Genomic DNA, 27,828 nt, shown 5'->3' with positions numbered 1-27,828 from the left:
CTATCACTACTAAGTGATTCTTGTAGCTTAAAATGCTAAAATCTAAATAATTCCAACACCAATTATGGGAGAAAATCACATAATTTTCTCTTTGAAGTGGTATTATAAGTAAAATTAATTTACATATAATGCATGGTGACACACATATATTACATGCAGATACACCTACTTATTTATACACAATGTCGATGACAAATTGACACTGTAGTATATTACTATGCTAGGATATATATATCACTCTTTACTATCTACTGAAGAAGATGTTTAAACTGATCTCTCATGCTCGATCGCATTCACCAAGATAAGCTCAATGTCCTTCTCATTGTCCTCAACTTGTAAGCTTTCTTTTGCGCCATCGTTGTTTTCTTCTTATTCATAACCTCTTGCTTCCTTTTCTGCTCAATTTCCTCCTATTCCACGTCAAAAGTAAGAACACTTACATTAGCATTTGCAGTATAGAGGGTTATTGACAGAAGTAATATTTTGTTACCACAATTTGTTTCAGCTTAGCATTCTCTTCTTTAAGTAGATTCAACTCCAGCTCCAATTCTACTGTGTAAGCCTGCAATACAAGGAAACAACATCTGATCGACAATTAATCTAATTATCCTAGAGATATCAATAGGAACAAGTACAAGACCTGCTTTCTAGCGCGAGACCTGGCAGCAGACTCGCGGTTTTTTATCATCCTGCGTTGTCTTCGCTCCACTACAATCTCCGGAGGACCATCAATTATCCTCTTTTTGTTCTTCTGCCCGTTGGAGTCCATCAAATTATGATGGCAATTTTCATTTGCAGTACCATTGCTGGATGATTCTCCTCCTAACATTTTGTTTTGTGAGAACGTTTGGTACGTCGCAAAACCATTAAGGCTTGGGTGAGCCGAGAAGCCTATCCCCAACACATGCCCCATTTGGAAGTTTGCATCCAAACAAGCAGTAGTGTTGCCATTGTTATTGCTTTGAATAGCTGTTACCATTCGTTGCTGAGAAGACATCGGAGCGCCTTGAACGATCCCTGCTTGTACTAGAAACTCTTCCAATGTCATCTCTCCCAAGGTCTGTGTGCGCTGAGGAGGTCCACGAACACGACACACATTGTTAGGATTGTGCTCCTTTTGGATCTCAAACCACACTTCATCAACAGTTTTCTTGCAAAGAGTGGCAGGGACCGATAAAGAAGCTTGCCGCTGCAGAGTTGCTTGATTCGCAATGCCATTGGTATAGTTGGTTGGTTCGTTTTGTAACATAGGCTGCGGGGGAAGTTGATTCTCATCGACACTCCACAAATTGGCTAGGAACTCGTCCATGTTCATGGACCCGAAACTCTTCCCACTCTTGAGCTGGATTTCATCGAGGGTGAGCGACAAGATTGAACTCTGCTTGTTAAATGAAGCTACATTGTTTGGATCAGCCTTCATGGACTCGTCTTGTAATGGCTGTTGTGATTGGGATTCTGGTTTAATGTTGTCAACGTAGCCCATGCTTTCTGATTCAACAAGTGCCATTGCGTAGCATAATTGAGAGCAGGAATCAGGTCTCTGCACAAGAAACAGCGACAAGTCATAATATTCAGTATTAATTGTGTCTAAGCTGACAGTGTGTACTCAGAAGTGGGTGATCAGGATCAGTTCAACATGTCCCTTGGACAGATAATTGGGTATAAATTTCGAGCCGTTAAACGACATATAAGATTAAACCGAAACTCATACCGATAAAAATGGGATTCTTAATCCCTCTTTGAAAGTGACAGAAAACCCAATCAGAAAATATTTCTCCCTCGTTCCAACTTATCACCTTAGCGGCATGTAACTAGTTACTCTATAGCTTGAACAGTGAAAGTGAATCATAACATTTGTGTATGAATCAAAACCATCTCAAGATAAAAGTAGGGAAATCTACAAATGTAAATCATCACCAACTTAAAATTAAGTGCAGACCATGAAATCAGACATTGAAGACAAGAAAATTGAGTACCTGAGTGTGAGTGTGATCTCATTGTGGAATTGAAGAAAGGAAAAGCCAAGCGAAGTGCATGCATGTGGCTGTTGAAGCGGAGGAAACAATAAGAGAGATGAAGAAGAAGAGCAGTAGTATGTGGGACTACTAATACCGTAACTGCCATGGACTCTATTAAAAACATGGCAATCTGTTTCAGTTTCTTGACACGTATCTGCCACATGCCCTGATTCTTCTGCCAATTCAAACCATAAAAAGGCATCTTTTTCTTAATACCCCTGCTTTGGATTGTATGACAGGTGCATCCCCTACCGTCTTCTTCATAAATGATACAGAGGTCAAATGCTGAGAAGATTTCATATTTTCACTCACTGTAAAAAGTTTTAGGGAACCAATCGAAGCAACGAATCAAGTCATGGTGTTTCGAGGCTGTAGAATATTGTAATTGTCGACCAATCGCATGAAAGAGTACGAAAATCCAAATGGGTATAATCTGAAACATCACTTGGGGTCGATGTGATGTGACAACTCGATCAACAAAGGTCGGCATGCACAAATCATTGATCAAGAGCGGCGCCCGAGTAATGACTAATGACGATGCGGATTCATATAATGCATACGACTGCGTGTCTCCGCATCCTGAGGTAAACTCTTCTTCGCTGCTTCTATTAAATGGTACGATCTTATATGTAATGGCACTCCGATGTGTCTTGAGAGTTCTAAATTTGCATATGCCTGCAACGTGTTCGATAAAATGCCTAAGTAAGAGTGAACTTTGTCTTCGTTTCTAGGCTTGGCTTATTGAGAAGCCACCAGAACAAGTCGCTATTCGATTTTAGTATCGATGGACCCAAAAGCTTTTTCTTGTAGGTCTCCATTTCGATTGGTGGTGCAAACTTGTTAGTCAGTTGATGCTTTTCTGTATCTGTAGAGATTGAGTTTGCTATTGATTTAGGCTTCTCTGTCTAGGATGCATTCATGAGCTGTCAAGAACCAAACTCAACCTTAATGGTGCGAACAAACTCAACCCTCTGGTTGTGTAATTGGCTAAATAAATTTGATGGGATAAAGAAAGAATGAATTACATACAATTCCAACATTTGAACAATGAATTCAATGCAAAGACAACAGCTTCATCCCCCAAAAACCAATCTATTTTACATGATCAACACATTGAATGATGGAAATAGAACACAAGGAATGATGAATCTATGGTATATTTACAGTTGTCTTTGGTCTATACAATGGGGATTCTTCTCCTAGCAAAAGAGCCCTTAAAATGGCCTCACAAATACCGTCGTAGTGCACAATCAAATGTCCTCCATCAGGGACTTCATGATACTTAATCCAGGGTAGCTTTCCTGTGATAAACCTTTGAAGTTGAAAAGGAACAACTTTATCCTCGTAGCCTTGCCAGATATGAACAGAGCTTTCATTATCAGTGAATGGATTGCTAAGATCCACTGGGTCAAAGTCCCAGTTATCAAAACCGGTAATGAAGTCACCACGAAGAGTATCAAAAACACCTCGCTCTCCTAATTTATCCTGCAGGAGGAAACATCAATTTGTCAAAATTATCTTGAGAAGTTAGATTGTTCATTGTCCATTTATGCCTATGGGAAACTACTGCTAAAATAATTTTACTCTCTCTTGTGTAGATGGAGCCTGTGATTACCCGAGAGAGCATTGGGAAACCTGGTGTCTTCTTCAACACTTCTATGTCATTATCATTAAAGAAAAAAGGGTTTCTTTGTAGCGCTGGACTTGAAGGGATCCATTTCTGAGTGACCCACCATTGCAGTAATCCAGGTGCATATTTTGAAAACCAGAGTGCCAACTGAACGAGCCTCCTCCTGTAGTCTTCCTTCGTAAGACTTTTAGGAAGCGAACGCCATTTATAGTTTATCACTGGGACCACAAAAGCTACACCTGCAAGCCTGCACAAATGCTCTGGAATTTTGAGGTAGGTAACAATTTTTTGTTTAGAAACAAAATTTGAAGCTGGGAAAACCAAAAAGCTTTGACTATGAAGAGTTTCTTGCCTGTCTGGTATATATCTGAGGCAACTCCAGGTAGGGTAGGATCCCATTGAGACTCCAATTACATAAAACTTTGATCCTATCTGTAATTGGTCAGCCAGTTCTTGAATGTCAAGTGCTTCAGTCTTCACTGAGCGCTTTGGGTTAGGATCACTTTCTCCGTACCCAGCCCGATCAAATAGCACAAAATATATCCCCAACTCTTCTATCAACTCCTGAAAACTAAAAAGAACCGTTAAAGTCATTTTATTTGGCATCCAGTCACAAACTAATGCTTAATTTCTCCAATCTTTTCTGAAGGACAGAAAGTAGGTTGGAAGAATCTGACCCAGGTTTTCAGTCATCTGTAAAATCTAAGGTTAGGTTAAGATGTCTATGAAATTCTGTAATTTCATTTCATATGCTGTTGCTTTTATATTCTACTTGAATGCGAAGCCAAGAACTATAGAGCAGTCAATAAGAAGAGATCTGCAGTGTACCTGTGGTACTAGGAACGTCATTTCTTTGGAGCTTCCAAACCCATGAATAATAACAATCTTGAATTTTGATATGTGCTTAGGAACTCCTCTCTCTGTGTAAGCAAGGTACCTTCCATCACTGAGTCTGATTCTTGGCGATGAACTTACAGGAACATCAGCTTCTTCTTCTGATAAAGCAGCAGTAATCTCTGGAGGAGGTAGCTGTGTTACATGGTAAACCATTCCCAGAAGACCAATCAGCAACATAACTACTGTTTTTGAGACCATCCCCGAAGGAATAGAAGGTAGATCTACCCCAGATTTCAACTCGATTGATTGATGAGAACAGGTTTCAACAAAAACAAAAAAGTTTGAAAATTGAATTAGCTAAAGCTTTACCTGACCTGGACCCAGATCAAGATGCTCCCTGATTTCCTTATAATCCCTTTTGGCCTGTAAATGGGGGCTTGGAGTTCGTTTATGGCAAGGTATGTGCTCAGCAACAGCCGCGGCTGTTTTGACCAGTAATCTAAACATGCCGTCAATTTTATTTTTCTGTAGTGTGTAGATACTAATGTAAACGCTCACCTGCGTGATTTAGGAAAGCCCTCTGTTGACGAAGCATAACACTTTGGAGAGCGATACCCAATCGGATATTCCTTTTTCTATGGGATTTTTTTTGAAATATGATTGAAAAAAACCTTGAACATATATATATATATATATATATATTTAACCCAATTGATTGTTGGCCCAACCACCTGTGTTGGGTTTGTGTTGGGTTTTTTTGTATGGGAGTTTAGTTCAGTCATTCGCAGTATTATTTTAAAAAATAAATAAATAATTTTATACTTGTTTAATAATATTTTATCATCTCCTTCATCCAAACCCTTGAAAGAAACTGGCCCTCACCAATTGCCGACAAACTCTGTTTTGGAAAACGTGAGCCATGTATTATTTGAAATTAGAAGAAACCCCAGCAATTGCTTCGCTGGTTGGACAACCTATCCTGACACACACAATTAACCTAATATTTTAACTTATTATTATTGCACCATTAAATTTACAAAACTTTGTAAAATAACAAAGTTAATGCCTTAATGGCTTGCACAAGTTTTTGATAGAAAAGAAACGTAAAATGACAAAATAGGAGAACCATCGTGGTCCAACGCTAGAGTTGTAAATTTGTGGAAAAGAGGAGAATCTACAAGGCATAAAGTTTGGACAAGATTCCCTGTTATGCTGGGTTTGGGAGGGAATTATAGCACTGCAAGTTACCCTTTCGTATATTCAATTATCAAACAAAAGTATATACTGAATCATGAATTCATAATTGTTACAAGGTTGAATAGCTCCGTCCCCTTCAATGACTTGGGGTTTATACTCAGGTGTGAGAATATTCTTAAATGTTCCTTTTGGACTATAATGACTGTATTTATCTTGTTAGAACGTGAGCCTCCTTTGCCCGCAACTTAACTCAACCACTTGGACCTTGGTTTAAACTATATGGACTTGAAAGATCCTGAGTTCGATTCTCACATGATGACTCATCAGGATAAACGAGTTTAGACTCAAGGATTTTGAATCTGCAGAGCCAGCCCCTGTTTTCTGACTAGAGAACTTATTAGTTTATTATGTGGTGGAGAATACTTGATAGTTGATACATTCAAAAGACAAGAAGAATAAGATAATTTGATTACAACAAGATTTTACCTAATTTTATCAGATGTCCCCCAAGGGACAACAAGATTTTACTTAATTAGTTATATTAAGCATTCAAAATGTATAGTAGCTGAGAAGTTGAAAAACTGTAGAACAAAGAGTTAAGATTCATAGCATAAACATGTTAGGCCAGATAGGCTTCAACAGCAAGTCAACTTTATATGTATACAGATTTGTAAGATACCAGGTTTATACATATCTCTGACACCTTTTATTATATATGACTGGATTAGCTGGCTTGCTAGCTAGATTGAGGGCTTCTCACCAAGTAAAAGTTCTCTGAACATGGTCTCACATAAGCCTTTTTCATGAATCAGTTGATGACCACCATCAGGAACTTCATGGTAGTCAATCCAAGGTAGCTTCTTTGCAACATATCTTTGCAATTCATATGGCACCAGCTTGTCTTCATGACCTTGCCACAGATAAACAGATGCTTCATTATTTGGAAATGGGTTTTTTAGCTCCATTGGATCAAATTCCCATTCACCAAAATGCACCATCAGGTCTCGATGCAGGGATTCGTATTCGCCTTGTTGCTTTACCTTAGCCTGTGATTAGAAACAAAGTCATTTTTGTCATTTGCAGAGCACCAGATTCCCTCAGTGGTCGCAGCGAGCCAGCGACGCATATTGGAAGGGAAGTTACCTCATCAAGAATTTGTTCTTGTGGCATTTGCTTCAAGGTTTCTAAGTCACGCTTGCTGAGAATTGTTGGATGCCTTTGGAGGATGGAAGAATAAGGGAACAATTTCTGGGTCATCCACCAATATAGTAATCCAGGGAAGTTGTGAGCGATGGTAAGTTTTACTTGGTCCCTTTTAAGTTGTTTTCTGAATACATCATTTACCAGTTTAGGAGGAAAAGAAGGCCACCAGTAGTTGATTACTGGAACTACTAGAGTTGCACCAGCTAGCCTGCAAGCATTTCAACATACAAAATAAAGACAAAATTCAGTCAAAAGTAGTGCAAAAAGTTCCTAACGTCACTGCAGGGTTTGGAAAAAGCAAATGTATGCTGCCTTAGCTGTACTAAATGGGTTGTTTCCTTTGACCCCAAAATTGCAAATGCGGCAGCGATGTCATTGTCTACGAAATTATGAGTTTAACGTGGATCAATAGAATGTCTCAGTATCTTGAGTACTCATTTGAACATTAGAGTGCATGTTTGGTGGTCAATATGAAATAAAAGAAGCATGAATGAAAAGAAGGAAAAAAACAGCATGCCTGTGCGGGATGTACTTGAGGCAAGCCCAGATGGAGTAAGTTCCAATGGAGATCCCAATCACGTAAAACTTGGGTCCCAGCTTCAATTGGTCTGCAAGCTCTTGAATGTCAAATGCTTCACTCTTCACTGATCGCTTCGGGTTTGGATCACTTTCTCCATACCCTGCTCTGTCAAATGTCACAATATAGACACCCAGCTCATCCATCACCTCCTGCAAGCCAAAACAGGTTAATCATATTATTTATAACTCTCTGATTTCTTATTTTACGAAATTGGGATTTTAATTGGACCAGATTCAGCTTTGTGTTAAAAATTCGGTTCACTGAGTCATTATAACAAACACATTGAGTGCACAGAATGAGAGTTATGTGTGGACGACAAATCATCCGAATATACTGAGACGAGAAAGGTTCATACTTCTGATAGAGCCAAATGAATGTCCTTGGAACGGTTCCAGCCATGGACTAGTACGACTCTGTGCTTGGCTCTCTCTTTTGGGAGACCCCTCTCTCTGTAAGACAAATGTCTTCCATCACCGAGCCTGATTCTTGGAGATGTTATCGGAGGACCATTTGGTGAACCACATATTTTTGGAGGAGGCGGCTTCGTGCTTTTATATGCATATATCGCCACACCCACCAACACTGTTGCTACCACCATCAACATATCTGTAAAAAGCTTTCGTTGAACCTGCGCTGGCTTTTTTTGGGTCTGAAAAACAGAGTAGTCCAACGAAGCTTTTAAAACACGATTAGATTTCTTCAACTCCTGTCCATGTTTTTACTGGTAGTTGGTACCTAACTAAGCTTATCTTCCTCTCATTAAAGCACGCACTTGTATCAACTATCAACTCCAGTGAGCTAACTGTCCTACCCCGAGATATTTTCAAGCACAGCAACTGTCGACTGTAGAGTGAAGGACAAGAAGTGCGTTGTTTTGTTGATATGTGGGGTCCGATTTCCCGTTCATATTTTCATACGTTTTTATACACGTGGAAGTAAATATATTAGTTTGAGGCTTTGGGCTAGAATACTTGGACCACTATTGGGCTAACTAGATGGTGGCCAAACCCAGAACAATATCGTTCTTCGATAACAACATAACGGCCCAAGAATTTTCAGGACAACAGAGTGATGGGGTATTTAATGCATTTGTTCTCTGCATCTGACAAATATAAAGTGTATGTACATACATACATACATATATATATATATATATATATTATATAGAAACATATGGATTCTAAAAGTTTATTGAGAGTAATAGACTCTCATGTATACCTGCTGAGTCCTGAATGACCATAAAAGTCATAGAGTGCCCTCGGCTATTTCTCTTCCTCCAAGTCTGAGTCCATGAACTGATTCATTGATCTGAAAAAGAAGGCTTTAAGGCTTTTAAGTCATCTCACCAATAATCATTGCAAGAACAAATGCCATCCTTAAAATGGTGGAACCGGTTTTGATCTCTCACGATAAGTCTACGGTTGTAAATCCTGGAAGCCAACTTCATAAAGGAGTGACAATCACAACAAATTCTCAGGTTTTTTACTATTTGAATAGGAGCACTGTTGGCTTTCTTTATAAGCCCAAATGCAAGGGCCATCTTCTCACTATGAAAGCTAAGCAATCTTTCTTTTTCATCTTCCCCAACATCTCGCAGAACTTGAGTCAGGTCGGGCTCATAGCCTTCTTTCTTCAGCAAAGAAACCATCTCCTTTGTCTTAGAAAGAACCCCACCACCATAATTCACATCCATTGTCTTACCCATGATGAACTCGTGAACTTTCCCATTCACAAAGATTGAACTGCATCCAGGAACCTTTTTCATCCCTCTCTTTTTCATCATCAATCTAACATTTTCCACATCATCCCATCTACCAGATTTAGCATAGATATTAGAGAGGAGAATATAACAACTGGAGTCTGCTGGAGTCAATTCTATAACTTTGAGAGCAGCAGTTTCACCGATTGCAACATTCCCATGTTTCACGCTGGCACTGAGAATAGCTTTCCAAGCTAAAACATCAGCTTCCATGGGCATGTGGTGTATGGTAGCAAGAGTGTCTTCAAATCGTCCAACTCTGCCATAGAGATCAATTAAACATCCATAGTGTTGAATCTTAGGGATGATCTTGTACTTCTCTTGCATGATTTTGAAATAAAATTGACCTTCGTTGACTAAACCTGCATGGCTACAAGCACTCAAGAGACCAAGGAAGGTGATATCATCAGGGCTGATCTCCATCCTCTCCAAGTCAAGGAAAACTTCAATGGCTTCTTGACCAAGCCCATGCATGGCAAGGCCAGAGATCATAGAATTCCAGTCCCCAATGTTCCTCCTATGATATAAACTTCTAAAGACATCATATGCATCTTCTATATAGCCACATTTAGCATACATATCAATTAAAGCAGATCCAACGAATCCAGAAGTCAATTTAATTTTGTTAGTACATATATAGGAATGCAACCATTTGCCCTCCTCGACAAAACCCAAATCAGCAATGGCTGAAAGCACACTAACAATAGCAGGGGCATCAGGTTTAACTCCAACCCTTAACATTTCCCTAAACTTAACTAATGCTTCCCTTGGACGATGACTACGCACATATGCTGAAATCATAGATGTCCAAGTCACCACATCCTTTTCATTCATCATCCCAAAAACCTCCTCGGCAAGCTCACACCTCGCATCCTTACCATACCCATCAATCATTGCATTGCACGAAACCAAGTCCCTTTCTGGCATCATATCAAAAATCTCGTGAGCCAAATCAATCTCTCCTGCCCTCACATAACCCGTAATCATTGAATTCCATGAAATCAAATCTCTCTTAGACATTCTATCAAACACTCTTCTTGCCAACTCAATCTCCCCAATTTCTAAAAACATCCGAACCACAGAATTCGACACATATGAATCAGCCTGCCAATGGTTTTTCAATATTTGGCCATAAATTTGCATAGCTTCCTTCAATGCACCCAATTCCGCGCACACTTTGAGCACAGAAGGAAGAGAAAACTCAACACCATCTAAACTCTTCGAAGAAGAAAGCATATGGGCATACAGAATTAAACACTGTAATGGGTTCGAAGAACCATAAAAACCCTTTATTAGAGTGAAAAATATGAAAGGATTGGGGTCCTCAATACGATGAAAAATCGAAGAAGCGTAGTCTAACGCACCATGGAGACAGCAAGAGTTGACCAGTCTGCTAATGGCGAAGTTGTGTTTGACAAGGCTCGTCTTGATCATGTGGGCGTGAATTTGGCGTAGTTCGGCCATTTTTTTGCAATTTTCCAAAATTGTGACGGTTGGGTTCGCATTCACCAGAAAGGATGTTGTGCCTGCCATGGAGACCTTACCCATCCCTGTTTAGGATATCCAGATAGCCGTTCGTTTATTTTAGCAGGTTTAACTTTAACCCCTTTGATAATAAGTAATATGTAGAAACACCATCTCAATTTTCCCACCTCTGTTAAGTGACCCCTTTTCTTAAGAAACTTGTCAGTCACCCCCCTCTCTAGTCTCTACGGATTTATGCTTTTAGCCAAAAGAATTCTAATGGGTCGCGGTCCATCTTCGTCGACATGAGGCATGATGGGCCGAGTAAGTGGATCAAGTGCTTTGGGTGGGTAAAACATAGAATGTTTTGGGCCCATATATGACTAGCGCATTTAAGTTAGTAAATTTTTTGGGCTGAGAATGCAGAAAGACAGGCCCATTAGGGTTCAACCGCTGGCCCATGGTTTGTCTTAATCATTTGATTACGTAATTAATTGCTGGATGAGAAATAAAAAAAAATAATCAAAGAAAGGGGAGAATATCCATGAAAAGGATTCTACTACTTAAAAATTTCAAAGTTGGTAGTTACATAGTAAATCTAAATGTAATGATGAGAGTTTAAATTAGAGAATTAATGGTTAGCATATATTTCAAAAAATCAACAGTGAAGGCAAAGACAAATAACTTTCCTTCCAGGATGAAATGATCACTAACGCCGCGTTTGGTATACTCCCATTGACAAGCAATATGTATTTTGTGAAAGAGACGAGTCAGGTCAAGGTCAAGCGTTAGTGCTTTGTTCAAATTCTAATAGCATGTCTGACTATGACTTACTAATTAATGTGTTGGTTTCTTTTACTAACAATAGTATAATCCACCAATAATATAAGCTACTTTTGTTAACCAAATCATACAAGTTTGTTATTTGGATATCCAATATATTATGAGAGCCTAAACTTAAGCCATCAGACCCGAACGCACACAAATTTATCATCTGACGAGAGGGTAAGTTAAGCCAAAGCCTAACGTGTGGCTACAAATGTATTGTTTTCATTGAAAATCGAACTGAACAACTTCCGAATCCACATGATTTGACTGCATAGAAATTCACCGAAGTGATTACTGTATACCCTTGATTATGTCAGCATTACCGCTTATTAGATCATCTACAACTTTTATAGAAAAACTATTATTAAGAACAAATTATGCCTTTTTTTATAAGTAATATTAGATGCAGGGTCTTCCACTCCTTGTGATTTGGACGTAATAGACTGATCGATAGTATCCAAACCTGTTAAACCAACCCCTTAACAAATGAATGACTAGTTCAGTAGTTGTAAGAAGTCCTAATCAAAACTGTTTATAATTCTCTGATATACATATATACATATTTATGTTGGAAAATTGGGCAAAAGATTAGAAATGTAAGCCAGAAATCCAGGTCTAAGTAGTTTGGTCGACTATTGACTTGGCCCAGCTGCAGTGAAAAATTATGCAACAATATGATGATTACATTGACCTCTCTGTGTTTCTATCAAACTTTCTACACATATAGTCCAGGTAACACTTTTAATTCGTCTGTTTTCTTCTATTTATTCTCTATAATTTATTAATTAAAGGTATTTGTATTCCTGAAAAACAACTGATGATTCCCGGAATATAATTACAAATAAGGAAGAAATGGAGTCGTCCAATATTTGATGTCGTTATGAAAGTTGAAATTCCACAATTTGACTACTTGTATCCTGATGCAGTGAATGTTACGTTTAAGATAATCACTTGGGGATAGATAACTTAGTTGTCTATCTCTCCAGATTCAGTGTGTGTACGGTGTTAAAAGTTGAGATATTTTCATATGATATCATGGTTGCATCAGCTAGTTTATCTCACTTTTAGACTCCTTCCGACTCGTATGGGTTTCGACCTAATCTTTCCCGTCTCCAACGTGATATAAAATTTACGTCCACTCAACTGTCCGAAGGCATGTCGGGTGGTTGCTTGGTTAATTAAACACTTGAGCATGCATGCACGTGTGTATGTTTTGTTGGCAAGTATATATGAAAAGTTGAAAACAGGGGGAGAAAAAAAGATAGGGTTTGGACTGTGCTGCATATGGATACAATAACATGATGAAATGGAATCAGAGATTTTGGTAACCACATACATACAAAGGGAAAAGCAAAGGAGGAGATCGATCATGCCCTGAAAATCCGGCAGCAGATATCTTTGTCGGCACATATATTTCCAGACTCACATGTAAAACCCTAATTTAGCTTTTTTTAAAAGTTGCCTTTGTTTGTTTGGCCGTGGGGACATCTGTCTCTCTCCCTCTCCGTGATGTTAATTCATTTGTCCAAACACAAACACACACCTTGGAGAAATTGGGTTTTCCAGCTCACTATATTGAAATTTTACATGTAGAGTGCTTCCTCAATAGCTCACCGTTGCCACTTGCCATTGTAATAGTAACATATACATACATACATACATACATACATGCATGCATATGTATGTATATATGGAAGTTTAACTACATCATTAACCTTTTATGTACTTACCAAATTCTGTGTCTGTCTCATTTTCATTCTACCTACACAAGCAAACATCTCCTAAATGTCAAATTTATTGTATCATAAATTGGTGCAATTGGGTCAAATTCCATACACATATATATATATAATTATATATATGTGTGTGTACACACACATTATGTACAAGTAATAAGAATTGAGATCGACTGTTGTAGGATTCTCTTCATTTAGAGAGAGTCTCTCAAATTTGCATGTCATTTTCTCTAACCCCACCACTAACCTCAAATCTCAACCAAACAAAAGTCCAGAGGTTGAAAAGAAAGAAAGTAAAAAATAAAAATTAAATAAAATGGAAAAAAAGAGTCTATAAAAAGACAAACCAAACCACCTTTCGAAAATCAACCTTAAGTGCAAAGCTTTCCCACATAATTATATAAAAAAGAAAAGAAAAAGAGTCTAGCTAGCTTTATATATAGATACAAGACATATCTAATATATATAGGATTCAATTGGATCCCAACCCCCCTCCTCATCATCAAATTAAAGATGGGTTTGATGAGGAACCACCACCACAACCAGCATGTAATAGAACCTCCAAATTTCATTGAGTGGCTCAAGCCAATACAACCATCATCCTCTCCTACTGATCAACAGCTTCATCAGCTCACAAATCCCACCATGAGCATCGTCAGACTTCCTCTTCTATACCAACAACAACAAGGCCGAGAAGAAGGAGAAGAAGAGAGTAGTGTTCAATGTTTGCCTCTTCTAAGCAGATTTACGGAGCAAAAGCCAGTAAAGGAGGAGGAAGATCATATCATGCAAAAGGAGGAGAGTACTATTAATGGAGTAAGAGAAGAGAAAGTTACTGTACTGGCCTTGCACATTGGATTGCCTAACAATACTACTGAGAATTCTGAGATTTATAACGTTAACAAGTCCAAGGAAGAAGAATCAGTAGATGTGAATAAATACTTCAATCATTTCAACACAGAGAGTAGGTTTTGGATCCCAACTCCAGCTCAGATCCTTGTCGGTCCGATGCAGTTTTCTTGCTTCATATGCAGCAAGACCTTCAATAGGTACAATAACATGCAGGTAATTACTTTACTTTCACCCGCTATACTCTTTTTATTAGGTTTTCACTTTTAATCTCAGTCATCGAGAAATTCGATCTACACCTTTTTTAGATGATATTAGTATCCGAAGCCTCAAAAGTATTAACACATATCAATTCCTTTTATGCTAGCAACAACACTGTTGAAATTTTTTTACGAGTTGTTGGGTTTTTTTTTTTTTTGGTGTCGGTTATGTCTTTGTAAACATCCCCTGTAACTACAGTATTCCTCCACCATAAGTAAGGCCCTAACCAAATGAAATGGTTGATTTCTAGATGCATCATATTTCTAGATGCATCATAATACAGTTGTTGTTGGAGATTATATATATGATTATGTTGAGACCTAGTTCATGTATATATGCATCATTGATGGGCATTACGGGAGGAAGTTGCAAAATTATATTGCTGGAGATAAAAAGAAATTAAAGAAGAATATTATTGCATAGGATACTCTAAACTTTGTATTAGTTAATGATCATTCCTCAACCTTTTCATAAAAGATTTATGTGCTTGTTAATGGGTCAAGCTAAACATTCACTTTTTCGAGAATAGGTTGGCACGTTGATCAAACCAGATAAAATCACTAATAGCTTTTTGAAGGAAAAAAAATAATTATGTTACCGTCTGAAACACCTTCTATATCTATATGAGAATAATAGTCTTACGGATATTAGTGTTTTTTATTTTAGCTATTCAAAATGTTGGGATGGACGCAAACGATTTAAAATGAATCATGTGCGTCAATTTCAACATTTGAGATAATTGGGACAAAAAAACCACTGGGATCCTTAGCATTTTCGATCTGAGAAAGTACTGAAACGGGTGAAAATGTCAATATATATATACAGATGCATATGTGGGGGCATGGATCGGAGTATAGAAAAGGAGCAGACTCGCTAAGAGGAACACAACCAGCAGCAATGTTGAGGCTGCCATGCTATTGTTGTGCGCAAGGCTGCAAGAACAATATCAACCATCCTCGGGCCAAGCCATTGAAGGACTTCCGAACACTCCAAACTCACTTCAAAAGAAAGCACGGAGCGAAGCCTTTCACGTGCAGGAAATGCGCGAAATCGTTCGCGGTCAAAGGAGATTGGAGAACACATGAGAAGAACTGCGGCAAGTTTTGGTATTGCACTTGTGGTTCAGATTTCAAACACAAAAGATCTCTCAAGGATCACATTAGGTCTTTTGGTAAAGGCCATTCCCCACACCCTTCCCTTGAAGGCTTTGATCATGACGAGAAGGAATATTGCATCACTGGATCTGAAGATGAGAATATTATGTTCTAATTTCTTTCTAGAATTAAGCTTGTCTAAGCTTGTGCTCGTTAACAAAAAATTCTCTCTGCAGACAAGATCTTGCGTAGGGAGCGGTTTGTTACGGAGCATTTGATGGATGATGAGAAGTTGGTAGTTATGGTTTTAGGGAGTTTACGTAGTTTGTGAGGGAAATAAGGTTACATATGGTTGCCTTGCAGGGGTGAAGTTGATGAATTTTCTCTGAGTTAGACAACTTTAGAGCTGGTTTTTTCCATTTTAGCTTAGCTTTAATTGTTGTTACTCCATTAATGGAGAAAATTTGTCCGCTTCATAGCTAAACCTGGTGATCTGAACGATCTGTCATGTATGAGTCGTTGTTTCAATTAAATCTACTATGTTTCTTGCTTAATTAATTTCGATCTCTATAGATTTATATATCAATGCAATATTTTTCTCTTTTGATCCGGACTTAGGGATGAGAATTTCAACATGCCACCCTATTAAAATAAAACAAATTAAGAAAAGTAATATTGTTATTAGGCGTAAAGTTGGACTATTTTTTCAAATGTAAGTTGGAAGTTAGACAATAGTGGTAGCTAGAGAGAGTACAGTCATGCATTTTATTCAACATATATATATATATACTAAATATTACAAAATCAACTTAAGAATGATTTGATATTAGTTAAGAGATATAAAGTTGAATCCCGTAGTGACATATAGATACACTGTTGAATCATTGACTCAAAACAAATAGAAGAGAAAACCCCAAATAAAGGGTTTGCCTTTCTCTCTGTGTGGAAAGGAAATGTGCACAATGACCCCCTTTTTTTTCCTACCAAGAAGACTTGAGAGAATCATGAGTACTACTCACTCTTGAGTCTTGAGGCCGAGCCTTCGTATGTGGGTATGAACATGGTTCCTTTTGAGGTGGCTTGACCAAATAAAAAGAAGTTGCATATTTTTCATATATATATATATGATATGATAAAAGGGACTGCCACCATGCTTTGTCGACTAAAAGAAATGCCATCCACTTTTAGCTTGCTTGGGGTAGTTGGTTCGTTCAACTGCCTTGTGCCATGCGACTAAGACTAAGAGTGTCTTTTGGATTGTGTCATGCGACTAAGACCCAACATACATAGGCCACACGTAAGCGAACCAGATGGGCCTAAAAAGGACGCGATGGGCCTTGGACTAGAACTTTCTCAGAGCACAAAGTAAGTAGGCCCAACACAACACGGCCTCTTCTCTGTCTCCTTGGACATGGAAAGCCCAAAATTTGAGCCCAAATAAACTAGGTGTCCCAGGAACCAACGGATTCCAAAAGATTTTCCCGACTGAATTTTGAGGACCACCTGAGCAACAGCCGGTCGTTGGACTTCTTCCCCCGGCTACCTTAGTTCCCTTCCTGCTCTTTCCCTTGCTTTGGCTGCGCCTCATATATATATATATATGAGGCGCACAGAGTTGAACACCGGCAGCATTGGAGTTTGTGATACTGGCTTGCTTACCAACTCAATCTGTGCAATATGGTGGCGGATTACAACCAGACAGGTCAAGGAGACGGCAATGGCAGTGAGCAACAGTGTTGAAGCAACTGCATATAGACGGCTTCATTGGGACTACCATTGTACGTTGATGCTGTGTTTCACGTTCAAAAATACGAAGTTACACCTAAATAAAGGATTCAAGCCAGCTATGTGGTTTCTTCCATTTCATGGCAAGCGATGATGATAGAGGCTGTTTCCTAGATGAGCCAAAATAACTTATCCATAACATGAGCCGCGCTTGGAAATTAATTGCAGTCTGAAACAAGGAGAAGAAAATCGGGGTGAAGGGGAATGGAAATATAACAAAGGTTCCTCACCTGCTTGATTAGGCAGGGCACAACGACGGACGACTTCGATACAAGAATACGTCTGTTTGATAAATTTACAAGTATTACAATGTGAACAACCTACTGACGGGTGCAGGAAAGCACAAGGTACTTCTTGGCAGTAGTGAAATAAGACCTCTCTCAGTTTACAAAATACTCCTAATTATATCTGAGAGTATTAATGCCTAAATCAGGTCTTCTTGAGTAAGAAAAATAATAAAATTAAGATAAGACCCAAAAAAGAAAGAAGAAAAGCAAACCAACACACCAATTCCAAAGTCTCTCTCTCAAAAAAGCATGAAATGTGGTCTTTTCCGCGCAGTCACTAGGATTCAGTTTGAATGAATGTGCACGCTTGAAGTTTGTGAGGGAATGCATGGAAGAAAACATGTATAGCATTTAAAAGAAAAGGAAAGCATATGATTCCAAAAGTTATGGCAATTGAAGTGGTATAATGATAAATGATAATTACTTGTTGGCGAGCATGCAGATATAGCTGAGCAGGGTAAATCCTTGGATTTCGTTCTCCCAGTTAAGTTTCCAGAGTCGAATCGCCTACTCGTGCAAGGGCCATAGTCCTCCTGGCAGTCTAAAGATATATAACTTCTCTTGAGGAGCAAAAGAGATTTTCATTCCACGGAAGAGCAAGGCTGGGTTTGTTGGAAGACGTGGGTCTTCCAACTCTTTTCCTGAAAAGAACAAGAAGTTAATAAGCAAAAATCTTTCATCAAAATCACAGCTACACTGCCAACCCAAAGCAGGTGCATATGAGTTATTATGATAAACTTGGACTTACAAGTGATCTGCATGACCACGTTATCAAGTGGCAGCAGGAAGTTGAAGGTCAGTCTTTGAACAGGGAATACGTTTAAAACAAAAAACCTTCGAGTCTTTGATTTGTATAGCCAGTAGTTAGTATAACACTCTGTTGCTGATGTGTTGGGTCCTTCCTGGGAGTCCCTTCCTTGAGTATCTCCAAGGAAGATCCAGCTCATATAAAAAATAAGCTAGGAGCTTCAACGGTTCCACTCACAAGTTCCCTGCAAAATTTCTTCCCCTGGCTGATATACATGTCCTACTTGACAGATCAGGCAGGAGCAGAATGCATAAAACATTCAAATATTGTGATAAAATCAGGGAATGAATTATACACTCAGTTGAACAAAATTTTGGAGTCCCAAAAACATCAACCTGATATAAAGTGGAAAATGTGATTTCTTTCATTTTCTTGATAATTTTATATTTTTGCTTGGCTAGGTAAAGAGAAGTACTTGCTCATATCCAGTGGCCCTTTTTGATTCAGCAATTTAGAAATCATCATTTGATGATAGCAGTTGAACCATCAGACAGAAGACTGCCCAAGTCCAGCACAATATATGAGGCATAAGGCCTTCGGGGTAGGGAATTGGGAAATCTACAATTCAGCAGATATCACTTGGGATGACGGTTACACAAAAACATAAGAATTGGGAAATGGTCTTGGGAATGTGTATTGGTAATGAAGAGGTTTATTCTTAGGAATTCTATAAAACAGGCACACTTGGGCAAATCGCATTCCAAATCTCCACATGTAAATAGCCATTAGAATAACATGCAGAATGTAATGCGATATGATAACAAATCTTATAGATCAAGTCCACAGGTTCCAGTTTGTACGCATTTAAATCATCATTGTTACCTTCACCTAGAAAATAGAAGGTTGAAGGCCCATCACACTGATTCCTTTAACTTCACAATTCCTTAGTGCACCTTCTGTTGACTCAACTTTCCCCATGTGCAAATGTCAAAAATCCCTTCAATAAGCATCGCAAAGGGTATGCGAAATCATTTAAGGCAATTACTCAAGAAGTTAGTTCAAACTTCAAAACAAACTGATAATGAATTCAATATAATCACGAAAAGCAAGTGAAAATATAATACGTGGCATTCCTAGAATCCAATCTTACAATTAGTTTCACCGCAACTTTGTTTGACGGTCATAACATGGATTTTTCTTTTTCTTTGGTAATGTGTTTACTTAAATTTTCCCTTAGGGACTACATTAATTGCAACAATGAAGCAACTTCCCAACACAAACAAATCAAGTAATTCCACAAAAGAACAGAACATCCTGAGTCAGTCAAAATCATTGATAAATTACCACAGGAGGAATCTTGAACTTGTCTGAAATGAAGGGTATTGCCTGCGGATTGTTCACCAAATCATGATAGAAGGCATATTCTGCTTCATAATCATGTAATCGAAGCTCAGCCTTTTGATTAGTATGATAATGATGCTTTGTTGAAGCTAATTTCCCAAAGCCATATATGCTAACTTTCTCACAAACTCCCAAAGCTAGCATCACAGCCTGCATTCCAGAGGAGTAATGAAACATAGAACCATCATGGGCTGAGCCCCATTTCTCCAGTGGCTTCCCTTCCTCCTCCACAAACCGTTTCAAGGAGTAATACTTAACAATTCGCGAGCACAACACATCGATTCTTGCATCAGTAATGAGTAGAGGTGCTTTGTGTGATGAATTGCACACTGTATAGTCCAAGAGGTGCACAGGTTGACAAATGTACATTACTATGGGCACATTCACACCATATGGGTGGCAGAAGCATCCTTCCCTTCTCGCGCAGAGATGCAATATGTTGCTATTTACAAAGGAAATGTTGGTTTTGGCTCCCACATTCCTCCCGAATTTCTCAGTTCTCGCATTGTTCAATCGAATCACCACTTCGTGGCTATCGATCAAACTCCCATACTCCTTCTCCAACAAGATCCCACTATTCCCCACAACCGCACAGGAGGCATACTTGGAGTCCGAACCCACTAACCCATTGTGCCTGTCAATGGGAAGCTTCACTTGTCTCACCAGTTCCATCATTATCTCAGCTTGATACCTCTTGTTTCGCGCCCAATCATGTAATACCCTCCTAAATTCAAGCCATTGGCGGTAGAATTCCGTGGACCTGAGCATTAACGGGATTCCCCTCGACGAGCTTGCTCTAATATCGTGCTTATTGAACTTCCTCCACGAGGAGAACGTCCTGTATCTCCCTCGGCTAGCGAAGTTCCCTTCCAGTAACTGCTCTATCTCTTGTTTCGAATGCGCCTCCCCCATATCAATGGCCGCCATCTTCAGCAGGGTAGAGTTGAACACCGACGGAGCTGGAGCCCGTAACAATACCTTGTTTTCGAGCTCAATCTGTGAAAACCCAAAACGGATTGCGACCCGACAAGTCAAGGTTGCCGCAAACACGATGAGCAACAGAATGCTGAACAGAGGACGGACGGACCGCTTCATTGGCAAAGCAAAGTCAATGGAAGACCGGGTAATAGACTCCGCTACGAACGGCCAAAAAAACACATGGGTTTTACGGATCTTAAACACATACTTGGGGTCTCTCCAGCGCCAACAAGTTTTGGCTACAAGAATATGAAATAAGAGGAATTACAAGCGAGAATGAAATTGGGGTGCGAGATTCGATGAACGAGTGAAGATTTCATTATTGGGGTTGGGAAGAAGAGAGTAGAGAGAGTTGCCTTCGAAAGGAAACCCTAATAAGATCTGAGACGAAGCCCTCGAATCTATAAGTTCTGGTGACTGATGAGGAAGCTCAAGTAGGCCTTTAATGTATGATGATTTGTTGGTGCAGGGACGTTGTGCGGTTGCTTCTGTGTGATATGAAGGGGATACTGTTTACGCTGCTTCGCACGGAAAGTTGTTACCATGTGGAACTTCAGTTGGGGTCCACCGGGCCTTTTTGATTGAGTAGAAATTAATGTTGTTGTTGACCAAAGGAATGATTTGTGATTTTGGCGTCGATGGTAGTTAATTCGTTAATGGAGCAGCTAAATTTATGTGATTAAATTATATATGCTCTACTTGTGATTGTGTTAATTTTCAACCCTAGCTGTTAAGCTATGAAAAATAAGCTAAGCTTAAATCTGTGAGATGTTTGGTGAAATCAAAAACTGTTGAAAGCGTATAAGCTATACTAATTGTGCATTGTTTGGTTATTTGCCAAATAAATGAGTTGTCATTTTTAGAACACCACATAAGAATAAATTGACAATTTTTTCTATGCAAATAAACCTACATGTCTACATTTAAATTAAGTACTACAATATTAATAAAATACTACAACATAAATTTAATACCACTCTAAGAGCATCCATAGTGGTGCAACATGATCCGCACTCCAAATACCTCGAAATTTGTGTAACATTTGTGTTTTCAAGTGTGAAGCACACTATACACTCACAATGGTTGTCATCTCAAGCGCTACAAAATACATATACTATCAACTACCAACCTCAAATTCCCTCCATCTTTTCACTCCTATCTAGGTTGTTATATAATAATAGAAATTTTGTATTTGATCAACTGTAAAATTTTACAGTTGTATCCTACCGGTAGGATACAGTATGTATCCTAGCGATAGGATACAACTGTAGACTGAGTGAAGAGTTAGATTACTGGTAAACTGAGTGAAGAAGAGAAGAAAATCACACTTGTTATCAGCAAAAGGGAAATCAAAGTAAATCAAAGAAAATCGAACAAAATCAAAGCGTGAAACCTAAATCGAACAAAGAGAAACCAAGATCAACACACCTTGACGAAGAGATGGACTCCGTGATGGATAGAGAGCTCCGGTCGATGAAATTGTTGAACGCGTGAAGAGAGAGAGAAAAGGAACTGGTTACCAAACAAAGGATAATACAAGGTATAAACCGCTCAACATAAGCTCGGGTTGAGATCTTTTTTTTAAGCGGTAACTAAGCCATTTTGAGGGCAGTTAATCTAGTTTAATTGACCTGTTTGATTGAGATACAATCGGTAGCTGTAAGCTGAGCTCTTAAGCTGGGCTTAAAGCCCTCCCAAACACACGCATAATGTGGTACAAGAAGAAGTGAAAGACCGCTCTCCTTTAGTTTGTCCATTTTAGGCCAGAGGCCCAAACGGATTTGTTACCCAAATTGAGTTCATATTGGGCTTAGGAGGCCCGGTCCAACAACCGACCCCCTGAGGCCCATAGCTCAAGAAACTCTGTTGTTGTTAGTTAGAGAGTTGAGTCTCTCTTATATCATTAAACCCTAATGATACTCTGCCTCATAATCATGTGATCAAATCTCAACTGATTGATCACTATGATGGCGATGCTTCGCATAAACCGATTTTACTAAACCCAAACAAGCCAAATAAAAGTGAATCGGGCATGCATTGTTGGTAGGGGTGTTAAAAATAACATAGAAATTGAACTAATCCTCAAATAAATTGATTGATCAGTTATTTAAAAAAAAAATTATTTAGAATCTATCGAAATAATCATCGATAATCTACGGATTGATCAATTAAATTCATGCCTAGAAATTGAAAAAAAAAAATCGTTACACCCCCAATAGCTGGTGCAGCTTTGGAAAGAACAAGAACAGTGATTTATGATTTCGGCAACATAGATGAATGTGCCTCTAGAACCACTTGGCAACGAAATATACAGATAAAAATAAAAATGCTAAATTTTATATGATCAATACGGTGAATTGGTGATAATATTTCGGCGACGATGCTAATCGGATTTATGGATACCAAAACAAAAAACAACGTTTTTTCTTATGCAATAGTACAGTGGTGGTGCCGTTCAGGTTCAGCAATCAGCATATAAGAATTCAGCCCATACGTTATGCGGACGACGATTTTTGTGTTGGATGGTGAGTACTGTGACTCTGTGAGTAGTCGCAGTTGACTAGATCATGTCTGGTTTCTTGTCCATTTATAAGAGTTTGGTGATTTATCACAATTAAGACCTTCCATCAATTGATAACTTCCAATGAAAGGCATGGGAATGCAGGAGATATTCAAAGGCTTCAGAACAAGAAAGAAATCGGATCTTTTCGCTTTGTTTTGCATTAAGCAATGGTGGATAAATGTCATTCTTTTAATTTATATTTTTTTATCAATAGAGTTTGGTAATCGAAAGCAGATGAAGAAACTACATAATTGCAGATGAAGAAACCACATGGAGTAATTCCTTACATTAATAACAATACACCCAACCACCTGGAGGCTGCACTACCCGACGCACAATCGGCGGGCGGCCCTTCCGGTTGAATTGACTTCACTTGAAACGCGGCTTAATCCCCAATGCAGAAAAGAAACACAAACTCTCTTTAATTTCAGATCAAGTACACATTACCAATTTATCATATCTTTTCAAGCTTCTCGGCCTTGATCAGGGGATTCGCTTGTGCAATCTGTTCCCGTCCCATTCCCTTGAAGTCAAACCCGCAGGCATGCTGCTCCGGGTACCTGTGGGTCCCACAGAAGACCATCTCGCACCTGCACTTGAACCCCGTCAGTCCTACCCGCCGCCGGCACGTTGTGCATCGGTTCGCCTGCTTCGTCGACGAAACTGCAGCTGCCTCATTCTCCTTCACCGCCACCGAGACCGTCTGGTTCACAGGAACTTGCGGCAGATCAAAGGCTGGTGAAGAAGACGAGGCGGATGATGAGGTTGAAGCGGAGACAAAGGTGTGATTAAGGGCGAGCTTGACGTTGGAAGATTGTTGCTCCTTTAGCTGGAGATCGCGACGGCATTTAGAGCAGAGGTTTTCCGTCGCTGGGCTACCAAAGAAGCCGCAGTTGTTGGCGCATAGTTTCGGTGCCTGTTGTCGGTGCTCTTCCGCCATAATGAATCAAATCCTTGACTGTACAATTTCAAAAATCGCCATAAGACAACAGAAATTAAAAGGAGAACCATCAGATCCATAAACAAATAGTCTTACAAGGGCTCCTAGCTCATGATCTGACGCAATCCATCAAAATTATAATCAAATTCCTTATAACATAAAAAGAAAATTACCTGTAATCGTTGACGATTTGTGAAAAGATAAAGGAATTGGAAGGATCGTATTTGGTTGTAGAAGGGAATCCGAAAACCAGAGGATAATGAATTGGATATGGATGGAAGGGAACACAGAAAAACAGATTAAAAAAGCACCTAAAGGCTCTAGAATTCCTGAACCCCTGGCCCTGGTTGAAGATTCCACACACCTTCTCCCTCCTTTTCCTTTCCTTTTCTTTCCCACCAAACAAACGCTGTTTTTCTCTCTGTCTTCTATTTACGCGTTAAATAAACGGTTTCACAAGACGATCTCTTTCTTTCTCTCTCATTCATTGCAGCAGCCATCAAAATCTTATTGAAGCCGTTTAAGCTACGTTTCATTTATGATATTTTTAAAATGGTGAAGCCAATTTGGACAATTTCTAGCAACTTGTGGGAGTTGTTCAAACAACACGGTGAATCTACGGTGCAGAAGATTTGATGTTCGACATCGACTGGGCCCTTATCATCATATGTGGGCCCGTTTTCGTTTGCGATCTTTGACTCTCGAGGCCCAAGTCCTCATGGCCGTCAAAAACTGTTGAAGGCTGCTTCTCAATGATGTAGCGTTAATTAACTGTGGTCTTAATTAATTGTACTTTAAATGTTTTTAAAAGAAAACTTAAAAACGTGTTTAACATGCAAATGTTCACTACTCAGAGTCGCAACAACACTTGATCTTTATCATCCAAGTCTTTATCCCAAAAATTTAGAGTCGATTATTTTAAGAATTAATGTATTCGTTTTGTCATTCATACCTGTCAATGATCATATTTTCATAAACATTTTTTTTTATTTCTTTTGCTGATATGACAAATTTCAAAATAATATAATGTATCAGTGAGAAGCTACACACAAATTATAAAAAAAGAAAAGAAAAGATGGGAAGAGTCTTTTTAAGGAGTACACAACTTTCTATAGATTTAACAACTTTGATTTTTTTTAAAAAAATAGACACAAGTAGAGGTTACAAGTTCAATTCCCAAAACAATATTATGTGATACCAAAAACAATACATTTTGTCTACCCAGCTCAGAGCGAGTGTCTTGTGCATGACAACAGGATTGCAATACCTTTATGGGGTTGGGGTCATGAAAGATATTAAGCTGCAAAACCATACGACAGGATTTGATTAATATCCAAATGACAAGGGAAGCTGCAAAACTAAATGCAGTAAATAGCCCACTTTCACTTAATCAAGCTTACCATTGTTGTTGCTCTGTTCGTCGTAGTAATCAGTGCAGCATCCAGTCAGAGATTGCAGAATACTACAAACAGTTAGCAACACCAACAACATAAGGCATTCCATGCATCCTCTTCTGGAAAACTTTTCACCTCTTCGTACTTCACGTCCTTACCGACCCCAAATCCTTCTGTACTCGTCATTTTCTCGGTGTCTAGCATTTGGCGAAGCCAAAAGTGTACAGACTGAAATCCAACTTCCTCCAAGCAGTCTTTGATCTCAGGCAATGACCATCTAAGCATGAGTTACACATATTCCAGTTTTAAGAATTGCACGAAAAGGAGGACATATTGATGACCACAACATAAATTCTGTGTACCCTGCATCAATTGAAGAAAATTGAGAACACTTACAGCCTCCAGCTATATGAAAATGCATGGTGAAGTTTTTTCTGCAGTTTCTGTAGATGAAAGTGGAGACTAATTCTTGTTTTATGCTCAATGATCTCAAATTCAGCTTGCTCCCAAACATACTGCACACATTGAAAATTCAAATAATTTCAGAAATTCGTGCACATGGAAGCTATAATTGTAACACCATTTAAATTTGTTAGCTCTATAGCTTAATAAGGGCTTGGATTTAAGCATAAAATGGTTAGCAACCCGTTTAACTTAAACATAAAATGATAATGCTCCAATGGAGCCTCGTGCAAGGGCGCTCCTCCTATTAATGACATCATGCCGAAGGGAGATTAGTTCTCAATTTATCTTTTCAGATTAGTATTATAGCTTGACTATGCTAACTGAGCTACATTCCCAAATTTTGGGCAGAAGTGGTCGAGAGCTAAACAGAGCAAGCAATATGAAATTAAAGAAGGAAACTATCGGAAAGGAAAATATGGACATAACAGCTCTTGGGTTGATGGACTAACTACAGGACGATATGAAAAGAACATAACTCAGGTAAAGGTATAACATAATTAACTTTCAGATGAATGTACTTTCATGTGAGAAAAAAATTCTTCGAAGCAACAAATTATATTTGATAAATGGACATATTGGAAGATACAAATAAAACTGTGGCTATTTAAACAAACTGAAGAGAACATGACTAGTGTTTATCCTTCATTGAGTATATTCCCTATCTACATTGCCAGAAAAAAGATTTCTTCCCAACAGTGTATCAATGTTGGGCATGTGTAGAGACTGTTTCCTGTTGAGCTATGCATTGATTCATCGACTTTGAGGTCACATAAATTTAAATGAATCCTGAAAGTAAGTAACTAAGCCAATACTATCAAACAATCTCTAACCTGCAGCACAAATTGTCACAACACATCATTGCAGAAAGATCATACTGTAAAATTGGCAAATCTCCTTTGAAGTCGTAGTTTCCTCTCTGATGATGTGCTACCATATAAATCCATCAGGAAAATACCACCCTTCTTAGACAAGGCATCAAGAGCATGCTTAAAATACAAAACTAATTCTGCTCGCTTGTGGAGACAACAACAGCTATAGTTAAAAAGCACACACGATGTCTCTTGCAGGCAGTGGAATGTTATTCATGCACTAGTTGACAACAGATGCAGCAGAGGTAACTTGCACGGTGGATTCCAGGCCATCATTTTGCAAACCCCCTTTACTCTCTTACAATTTGATGTCTCCCATCAGTTTCTGTGGATCAAATGCGATCAGTTTGGCCTCGATGGGGAGCAAGACATTTCCATGAAAGAGGGATATCCTGGAATACCCATCAGCCCCAAATTTATTTCCCTCTTTTGATTGAATAACTTGCAACAAACAAGCCGTAAAGGAATATACTCAATGCAACTATCATTTGATACAATCAAAGAGAGTGACAGATATAGGGGAAGTGCTCACCTGTACGGATTGCTGGTAGAGAAGGAACTTGGAGGGAATATCGCTCATCTCCCCTTCTTCAGAATCATCATCAACTTCTAGTTCTCCGGAGGCTTCTCCTTCTTCATCAGTCGGAGAAGAGAGCAGTGGGTTGGATGGATAAGTGTCGTCTTCTTCTGCGTCGAAGCAAATGGCGGCTCCTCCTCGGCGAGAGCCTCTCTGTTGTCGGTGCCTATGTTTCTTCTCCTTCTTTCCCATTTTTCCCCGTCTGCTTGCTCCGCCGCCAACAAACAAATTCTCCTTCCTATTTCGCTCAAGCAACGGCTGCAATTAAAAAATAACCCACATTATTAATTGAAAAAATACAAGAAATTAAAATAAATTTTTTGAGAATTTTTAATTTATCTATTATTCTTATTTTTTGTCAAAAA

General features: G+C 38.8%; 8 protein-coding genes across 14 annotated transcripts; 1 reads left to right on the top strand and 7 right to left on the bottom strand.

Annotated features, from left to right (window-relative positions):
* Nucleotides 1-95: 95 nt before the first annotated feature.
* LOC120001407 (ABSCISIC ACID-INSENSITIVE 5-like protein 1) lies at nt 96-2,920 on the bottom strand. Of its 2 annotated transcripts, XM_038849724.1 has the most exons (4): nt 1,977-2,920; nt 641-1,540; nt 491-562; nt 96-410 (listed from the first exon to the last, which is right to left on the bottom strand). In XM_038849724.1, the coding sequence occupies exons 2-4, from the start codon at nt 1,505-1,507 to the stop codon at nt 294-296; spliced, it is 1,056 nt and encodes a 351-aa protein (XP_038705652.1). In that variant the 5' UTR covers nt 1,508-1,540; nt 1,977-2,920; the 3' UTR covers nt 96-293. The 2 variants fall into 2 exon arrangements, with proteins under 2 accessions (XP_038705652.1, XP_038705653.1); XM_038849725.1 differs by lacking the exon at nt 1,977-2,920 and having other exon boundaries at nt 641-1,691.
* Nucleotides 2,921-3,024: 104 nt separating this feature from the next.
* On the bottom strand, nt 3,025-5,131 carry LOC120001406. Of its 3 annotated transcripts, none has more exons than XM_038849722.1 (5): nt 4,860-5,131; nt 4,477-4,664; nt 4,001-4,212; nt 3,634-3,895; nt 3,025-3,503 (listed from the first exon to the last, which is right to left on the bottom strand). In XM_038849722.1, the coding sequence occupies exons 1-5, from the start codon at nt 4,990-4,992 to the stop codon at nt 3,168-3,170; spliced, it is 1,131 nt and encodes a 376-aa protein (XP_038705650.1). In that variant the 5' UTR covers nt 4,993-5,131; the 3' UTR covers nt 3,025-3,167. The 3 variants fall into 3 exon arrangements, with proteins under 3 accessions (XP_038705650.1, XP_038705649.1, XP_038705651.1); XM_038849721.1 differs by having other exon boundaries at nt 4,477-4,677; nt 4,855-5,129; XM_038849723.1 differs by having other exon boundaries at nt 4,855-4,996.
* A 1,133-nt stretch (nt 5,132-6,264) lies between these two features.
* On the bottom strand, nt 6,265-8,194 carry LOC120001371. Its single transcript, XM_038849661.1, has 4 exons — nt 7,821-8,194; nt 7,403-7,614; nt 6,826-7,093; nt 6,265-6,728 (listed from the first exon to the last, which is right to left on the bottom strand). Exons 1-4 carry the CDS (start codon nt 8,067-8,069, stop codon nt 6,423-6,425), a joined length of 1,035 nt encoding a protein of 344 aa, XP_038705589.1. The 5' UTR covers nt 8,070-8,194; the 3' UTR covers nt 6,265-6,422.
* On the bottom strand, nt 8,155-10,772 carry LOC120002444 (pentatricopeptide repeat-containing protein At5g66520-like). The gene is made up of 4 exons (XM_038851226.1): nt 8,812-10,772; nt 8,684-8,693; nt 8,458-8,567; nt 8,155-8,308 (listed from the first exon to the last, which is right to left on the bottom strand). Exons 1-4 carry the CDS (start codon nt 10,770-10,772, stop codon nt 8,155-8,157), a joined length of 2,235 nt encoding a protein of 744 aa, XP_038707154.1.
* A 2,939-nt stretch (nt 10,773-13,711) lies between these two features.
* LOC120001490 (zinc finger protein WIP3-like) lies at nt 13,712-16,014 on the top strand. Its single transcript, XM_038849849.1, has 2 exons — nt 13,712-14,317; nt 15,188-16,014. Exons 1-2 carry the CDS (start codon nt 13,766-13,768, stop codon nt 15,629-15,631), a joined length of 996 nt encoding a protein of 331 aa, XP_038705777.1. The 5' UTR covers nt 13,712-13,765; the 3' UTR covers nt 15,632-16,014.
* A 299-nt stretch (nt 16,015-16,313) lies between these two features.
* Nucleotides 16,314-21,138, bottom strand: LOC120001738 (beta-1,6-galactosyltransferase GALT29A). Of its 4 annotated transcripts, XR_005469034.1 has the most exons (4): nt 19,621-21,138; nt 19,159-19,273; nt 18,277-18,555; nt 16,314-18,169 (listed from the first exon to the last, which is right to left on the bottom strand). XR_005469034.1 is itself a non-coding variant. In XM_038850185.1 (2 exons), exons 1-2 carry the CDS (start codon nt 20,770-20,772, stop codon nt 19,241-19,243), a joined length of 1,185 nt encoding a protein of 394 aa, XP_038706113.1. In that variant the 5' UTR covers nt 20,773-21,138; the 3' UTR covers nt 18,568-19,240. The 4 variants fall into 4 exon arrangements, 2 of the variants coding, with proteins under 2 accessions (XP_038706113.1, XP_038706114.1); XR_005469033.1 differs by lacking the exon at nt 19,159-19,273; XM_038850185.1 differs by lacking the exons at nt 16,314-18,169; nt 18,277-18,555 and having other exon boundaries at nt 18,568-19,273.
* A 2,211-nt stretch (nt 21,139-23,349) lies between these two features.
* On the bottom strand, nt 23,350-24,657 carry LOC120001416 (zinc finger A20 and AN1 domain-containing stress-associated protein 3-like). Its single transcript, XM_038849736.1, has 2 exons — nt 24,332-24,657; nt 23,350-24,176 (listed from the first exon to the last, which is right to left on the bottom strand). The coding sequence occupies exon 2, from the start codon at nt 24,156-24,158 to the stop codon at nt 23,673-23,675; it is 486 nt and encodes a 161-aa protein (XP_038705664.1). The 5' UTR covers nt 24,159-24,176; nt 24,332-24,657; the 3' UTR covers nt 23,350-23,672.
* Nucleotides 24,658-25,335: 678 nt separating this feature from the next.
* LOC120002816 lies at nt 25,336-27,710 on the bottom strand. The gene is made up of 4 exons (XM_038851653.1): nt 27,419-27,710; nt 25,949-26,067; nt 25,559-25,829; nt 25,336-25,458 (listed from the first exon to the last, which is right to left on the bottom strand). The coding sequence occupies exons 1-3, from the start codon at nt 27,653-27,655 to the stop codon at nt 25,631-25,633; spliced, it is 555 nt and encodes a 184-aa protein (XP_038707581.1). The 5' UTR covers nt 27,656-27,710; the 3' UTR covers nt 25,336-25,458; nt 25,559-25,630.
* Between the last annotated feature and the right edge of the window lie 118 nt (nt 27,711-27,828).

Source organism: Tripterygium wilfordii, chromosome 7 (genome assembly GCF_013401445.1).
Source record: "Tripterygium wilfordii isolate XIE 37 chromosome 7, ASM1340144v1, whole genome shotgun sequence".
Taxonomy (NCBI): domain Eukaryota; kingdom Viridiplantae; phylum Streptophyta; class Magnoliopsida; order Celastrales; family Celastraceae; genus Tripterygium; species Tripterygium wilfordii.
This window is presented reverse-complemented; position numbering and strand designations above follow the sequence as displayed.